Raw genomic sequence first — 7096 nt, 5'->3', positions numbered from 1 at the left:
TCGTGGATATTATAAAATGTGAAGGTCGGTATGAGACGAGTGTATTTAGTCCTTCCGCATTCACAGTTATCGAGATTTGGATAGATTCTTTTCTCCAGTGTTTCTAATGGACGTTGCTGGTTAAGTATACTCTATTGACCTAAAAAAGTTAAAGACTAGACTCAGACTTCCCGGATGAAAGGATTAGGACCATAGTTCTTACGTTGTTTTGTACGATTTTAAGCCAAAATTTTAGTGATCGTCTTGTACCAGTTTTTTTTAAATTTGAGGGAGCACAGAGATATTGCAAAGTAAAGATCTAGTCCAGGCCCCAGAGGGTTTGACCATGCAAATTTCTGAGACAAAGAACCATGATGCAGGGCTTATGTATTTTGGGTCGCTAAATCCGAATTTGACATTTGCACAAAAATCCGGATGACGCGGGAGCCGCCATCTTGGAAAAATGGCGGAAAATCGGCGGTTTTTGCACAAAACGCGAAATAACTCATTCGGTATCGGTTTTTTGGCGAAGAAACATGAGTAATAAATTAAAATAGGTACATAAAATTTCCTTTGAGATGAGCCCTTGTTGATGAAAATCGGATAAAAACTAACGCCACTACAGTGCGACGTAATTGTGGTTTTTTTTATTTTTTATATCCTTATTGGCTGTTCCGTCAGAAACTTGGCATTCCTTATTCAAATGCATAATTGGGCAGCATTTACCGAAAGAGAACCAACTTTTTGCCGTCAAATTTTGCTGTCGGATTTTCCTGTTGATAGAACATAACGTCCTGCTGCCCAATCAAAAAATCTAAGCAACATCTTTTTCTTAAAACCGGGAAAGGGAAAAATCCGCAGAAGATCTACAACCGGGAGTCCCTTCAAAATGAAGTCACAGCAGACCATTTACTCTTCATTCATGCATTCAGTGGCTGCGACACAACCTCGGCAATTTACAGGCACGGGAAAATAAAGTTTTAGCAACACTTAAGAAAACACCCGGATTTAATCAAAGTAGCAGACTTTTGAAAAGCCAGACGCACCACCCGACCAGATTTCCAAAGCAGGACATACATTTCTACTACGTTTGTATGGCTGTAAAGGTGATTCAGAGACAACTTTAAATAAATTGCGGTATGAAAGTTATGTTCGCACCTCTTTTTGCAATGTTCAAAATCTTGCAACCTTGCCACCTACAGAAGATGCTGCTGCGCTTCATTCATTTCGGGCCTATCATCAGATCCAGCAGTGGCGTGGAAACAGAGCAAAAATGGCCTCATACCAATTACCACCTTGCAACACTCTGCCCCGGAAAAGATCTTAAACAAAATTTCATGTAAATGTAAAAAGGGATGTGGCAAAGCGTGTGGTTGTAGAAAGGCAGGGCTGCATTGCTCTCTTGTTTGCGCCAACTGTCATGGCTCCTGCGAAAATATGCCAGATGACACGCTGGCCTTAATGGAGGAAGAGGACGGAGTTGACGGCGATGATGGTGAATTGACTAGTTTTACAGAAGACGACGATGAGACGTCTACCGATGAAGATGATACATCAAGTACCTCAAGAGACAGCCCTTTTGAAACTGAATCAGAATTAGAACCCAGTGAATCTGTGTAGTATCGTAAGGTGTAAACTGTACTTTAGTTTTAACAATGAATCGTATGTAACTAACTTCAGGACATAGAATAAAGTTAATCACGCTTCACCACGTTTTTCTATGCAACGTTATTACATTTTCTGGCGACGAGAGATGAAAAAGAAAACGAAGTTAACAATTTAATTCAGAAGAAGTAGCTAAACAGTTTTTTTTGTTTTTTTTCGGAAAAAGTTCTGAAACCGACCCAAAATACAGTATATAATTTTAGGGTACGTGCAGGGATTCTGATTTACAATGGCGATGCCAGACAACGTGAATGTGACCGTTGTCAATACAGGGAATATAAGTAATATTAAAACTTTCAACATCGGAGATGACTGGGAAATATTTGTGGAACGGCTTGACCAATACTTAATAGCAAACCGGGTGGAAGAGGAACGAAAAGGGTCGATTTTGATTACCTCCGTAAGCGAAGAAGTTTACAAAATTATGAAAAATTTATGTTATCCGGAAAAACCATTTAATAAAACCTATGCTGCTTTATGTACTCTGTTGGAGGATCAGTTCAAGCAGAAGGTATCGTTGTTTCGGAAGAGAATAATCTTCGATAATTTAAGGCAAGGTGAAGAGACTATTAATGAATGGTACGTGAAAGTAAGGAGAGCCGCTGCTGAATGCGAGTTTGGAACGTTGCTGGACGAGAGGATTAAAGACAAGTTTGTCGTTGGGTTAAAGCCAGGGGCAGTGTTGAACCGAATGTGCGAAGAGAAACCGACCAAAAGCATTGCAGAATTGGTAGAAGTGGCCCTAGCCAAGGAAGCCGCATTACGAGAATCCAGAAGTGTAGAAGTACATCAGGTTCGGAAAGCGAAGGAAGATTCTACTTCAAAACGGTGGCAAGTACAGGATAGAAAGAAGTTCGATAAAAGTAGGTGCACTGTAGAAGAAAAGAAAAGCGAAGAGGTGAGTGAAGCTCGTTGTTTTCATTGTAATAAGACTAAGCATGATTTTAAATTATGTAAATTTAAGCAGTACGTTTGTGCAAAATGCAAAACAAAAGGTCATATAGCTGCTGCTTGTAAACGTAAAGTTAAAGATAATCATTTTATTGATGAAGAGGACGATGATGATGTTAACGTTGAAACTTTAAAGGTAGATATTTTCAATATGAAACCTAACAGGTATGTTACACCTTTGTATGTACAAATTTTAGTTAATAAGACACCTATTGTTATGGAAGTGGATACAGGAGCAGGTTTATCTTGCTTACCATATGAAATGTATTGTAAATATTTTTCGAACATTAAGGTAGAACAGACGGCGGTCAGGTTGCGATATTATGATGGACCGATTGTGAAACCTAGAGGTCAAATCAAGGTAACTGTAACTATAGGAGACTGTTCAAAGACATTTACCCTAATTATAGTAGATGGTGCAAAAAGGGCATTATTAGGCAGAGATATTTTCACTGAATTTGAGTTAATAATTAGGGGTACTAATGTTTTTTATAAAGATGTTTCGTTACATAATCGTAATGTATCAATTAATAAGGTTAATGTTGAAGTACCAATAGAATTAGATATTTTGTTAAACAAATATAAGAACCTTTTTAAAGCAGAACTAGGCTTATATAAGGGTGAGAAAATTAATTTGTCAGTAGTTGAGAATGTAACGCCCACTTTCATAAAAGCACAACAAATCCCAATAGCGTTCAGAGATAAAGTTAAACAAGAATTAGCTAGATTAGAGGGAGAAGGCGTAATTTGCAAGGTGGACAATTCTGAATGGGGTACGCCATTAGTACCAGTCCTTAAGGCAAATGGAAAGGACGTGAGAGTGTGTGCAAATTACAAAATTACAATTAACAAATTTTTAAGGGATGTAAATCATCCGTTACCGTTAATTGAAGAAATATTTTCTTCTCTTGGCGGGGGACAACGTTTTACCAAATTAGATTTCTTAAACGCATATAACCAGTTAGAATTAGATGCAGAAACAGCAAAACTTTTAGCTTGGAGCACACCTTATGGCATCTATGAGGTAAAACGACTACCATATGGCACTAAGCCTGCGTGTGCTATATTCCAAAGTAAAGTAGAAAAGGTATTACTAGGATGTCAAAATACAGTAAACTATCTTGATGATATCGTAGTCACAGGTAAAACTGACAAAGAACATCTGGAAAATTTAGCAGTTGTTTTTGAGAAATTGTATCGTGCAGGTTTTAGACTAAATATAAAAAAATGTGAGTTTTTTCGAGAATCTATTTCATATTTAGGGTATAAGATTACAGCTGAAGGGTTAGGAACGGATAGTAGAAAGATAGCTGCAATTCAAGAAATACCACAGCCAAAAGATGTTACAGAATTGCGTTCTTTTATTGGAATGGTTAATTACTATTCGAAATTTGTGCATAATTTCGCTGATAAGTTGAAACCATTATATAATCTTTTAAAAGAGAGCTCAAAGTTTACTTGGTCTATACAATGTGAGGAAGCATTTCAGTTAGCTAAACGAGAAATAGCATCTGAGAAAATATTAGTACATTTTGATCAAAATAAACCAATAAGGTTAGCTTGTGATGCAAGTCAAAGTGGAATAGGCGCGGCACTATCACATGTAATGAGGGATGGTACTGAGCGTCCTATATGTTTTGTGTCAAGGGTTTTGACAAAAGCTGAGGAAAAATATGCAATGGTTCAAAAAGAGGCTTTAGGTATCTATTGGGCGGTGCAAAAATTGTACCAATATTTAGCGGGACGTAAATTCGAGATTGTCACAGATCACAAACCTTTACAAACAATTTTTGGCGAATTTAAGACATTACCTAAGATGGCCGCTGGAAGGATGCAGCGATGGGCATTATTTTTGTCAGGGTTTGATTATAGTATTAGGTATATAAAAGGTTCAGATAATGTAAAAGCAGACGCCTTAAGCAGATTGCCTATGAAAACAGTAGAAATTAATGAGGGCGATGAGGTTGATTATTTTAATTTTTTGGAAACTGTCAATGTTATTGATTCCATTAGGTTAAGAGCTGAGACAAGAAAAGACACTGAATTAAGTAAAGTATTCAATTTCATTAGGTATGGTTTTCCTCATACCAAAGATAGTGACTTATTACCATATTGTAGACGTAAAGATGAATTAACAGTAGAGAAAGGAGTAATTATGTGGGGCTACAGAGCAGTAATTCCTGCTAAATTGCGACAACAATTGTTAGCTGAATTACATAGTACACATGAGGGTATTAGCAAAATGAAGGCTAATGCTAGAGCATATTTTTGGTGGCCCGCTCTAGATAGTGATATTGAGAAATGTGTATCATCATGCAGGGGATGTATGCATAGTCGATCGGAACCTAATAAGTCAGTATTGACACCAAATTTAAAAACGTATACAGCATTTGAAAGAGTGCATGCCGATTTTTTGGGCCCTATTAAAAACAAAATAATTCTTGTTATCATTGATATGCATTCAAAATGGCCTCAAGCTTACATTATGAACAGCACTGATGCTGGAACAACTATAGAGAAATTTAGGGACTATTTTTCGATTTTTGGATTACCAAGTGTTTGTGTCACTGATAATGGTCCACAGTTTACTTCAAACGAATTTTCGAAATTTTTAAGTATGAATGGAGTGAAACATGTTACTTCTCCTCCATATCATCCATCAAGCAATGGATTTGCAGAGAATTTTGTAAAGAGTATTAAGAATGGTATCTGTAAGTCGTTAAAGGATGACTCAAATCGAGGTGTTTCTTTAGAAACAATTTTAAATCGATTTTTGTTTCATTATAGGAACTCGGTACATACTAGTACTGGAGTAACCCCATCTAGCTTAGTATTTAGGAACAAACCGAAAAATAGGTTAGATAGGTTGTTAGAAGTAAAGAGTAGTAGTGACAATAAGGTAAAAGATTATAAAGGAAACCGACAAGTAAATTTCAAAATAGAGGAGCGAGTTTGGTGTAGAGATTATAGAAACCCAAATAAAAAGGGATGGGTAGAAGCAAAAATTGAAGAAATAATAAATGAAAGAGTATATTTATGTAGGGTACTTGGAGAAGAGTTAATATGGAAAAGACATGTTGACCAAATTTTAAAAATGAAAGGGGATAAGGTAGAGAATATGAGTAAGACAGTAGAGACAGGGGAACGGGTGCAATTTCAAACAGTTGATAATGAAATAGGTACGAAACTTAATAATAGTAATATTAGAAACCCAGAGAATATCGAAAATGATTCCCTAGTGAAGGTACAACCAAATAACGAATGTAAAGAACAAAATTTAACCTCTGAGTCAGAGTTGGTAGTTAATACTGAGAATAACTTCAGTAACAATAGTTCTGGGGAGGATAACTTTTGCTCTAAAAATATTGTGTCTGATTGGAATAGTAATAGTAGACCTAAGCGGGTAATAAAACCACCAGTACGTTTAAATTTGTGAGGGGGTATTGTAGTATCGTAAGGTGTAAACTGTACTTTAGTTTTAACAATGAATCGTATGTAACTAACTTCAGGACATAGAATAAAGTTAATCACGCTTCACCACGTTTTTCTATGCAACGTTATTACAATCTGAATCATCGCAAGTTCAGAAGCCCCAGCGTATCCAAAACGCTCAAAGAGGATCATGCAGCTGTCCAAACAAGGCCCAGAAATGTCATCTGATGCGACAGAACCTGAGGAGTTTGATCAACCCGATTCATCAAATCGGAAGAGATAAAGATAAAGAGCAGCCACTATAGATCAACACACCAACGTCGTGGATCGTTTCGGTTTAGGTTGCGTCAATTCAGTCACTCTAAAATCATCATTTTGCGACAAAAAAATGGCTAAGAGACTGAGTTGACACAACCTGAGCGGCGGGGGTTTTAATGAGTAAGGCCTTTTGAATCATTCAATGCAGAAATCATGTAAATTATGAATAAAAATTTTAAAACTTAGGTATGATCTTGATACTCACTACACCGTGAATGCGAAGTAGGTTCGGGCAATTAAAGTGGAGGACTGCAAAATTCAGCAAATTTTTGATTTTATAGAAAACACTTTGAGACGATGTTGCGATGTCAATTTTGGTCCGATTTAAACAAACTTGGGCTCATTTTAAAGGTAATTGGATGTTCTTCAAAAGCTCCTCATGTTCCGAGAGATTACTGCTTGTGAATGACGTCAGTTCCGTTTTTTTTCGCGCGAAATATTGAAAATTGCGAAAACTTCATTTTTGGGCCGAAATTCGTCGCATTGTAGTGGCGTTAGTTTTTATCCGATTTTCATCAACAAGGGCTCATATAATTTGATGTACTTTAATTTATTACTGAAGTTTTTTCGCTAAAAAACCGATACCAAATGAGTTATTTTGGGTTTTGTAGAAAACACGCCGATTTTCCGCCATTTTTCCAAGATTTCGTCATGCGGATTTTTGTGCAAATGTCAAATTCGGATTCAGCGACCCAAAAAACATAAACCTTGGTTCTTTGTCTCAAAAATTTGCAAAGTGGATCCCTGTTTT

The 7096-nt window shown here is 36.7% G+C and overlaps 1 protein-coding gene across 4 annotated transcripts; it reads left to right on the top strand.

The window, feature by feature from the left end:
- Nucleotides 1-1668: 1668 nt before the first annotated feature.
- On the top strand, nucleotides 1669-6429 carry LOC116171379. 4 transcript variants are annotated; one of them, XM_031488179.1, is made up of 3 exons: nucleotides 1669-2542; nucleotides 2612-2731; nucleotides 2793-6429. In XM_031488179.1, exons 1-3 carry the CDS (start codon nucleotides 1874-1876, stop codon nucleotides 2889-2891), a joined length of 888 nt encoding a protein of 295 aa, XP_031344039.1. In that variant the 5' UTR covers nucleotides 1669-1873; the 3' UTR covers nucleotides 2892-6429. The 4 variants fall into 4 exon arrangements, with proteins under 4 accessions (XP_031344039.1, XP_031344038.1, XP_031344036.1 ...); XM_031488178.1 differs by having other exon boundaries at nucleotides 2609-2731; XM_031488177.1 differs by having other exon boundaries at nucleotides 1678-1772; nucleotides 1848-2731.
- Nucleotides 6430-7096: the final 667 nt, after the last annotated feature.

Source organism: Photinus pyralis, unplaced genomic scaffold (assembly GCF_008802855.1).
Source record: "Photinus pyralis isolate 1611_PpyrPB1 unplaced genomic scaffold, Ppyr1.3 Ppyr1.4_LG5, whole genome shotgun sequence".
NCBI classification, from domain to species: Eukaryota; Metazoa; Arthropoda; class Insecta; order Coleoptera; family Lampyridae; genus Photinus; species Photinus pyralis.
This window is presented reverse-complemented; position numbering and strand designations above follow the sequence as displayed.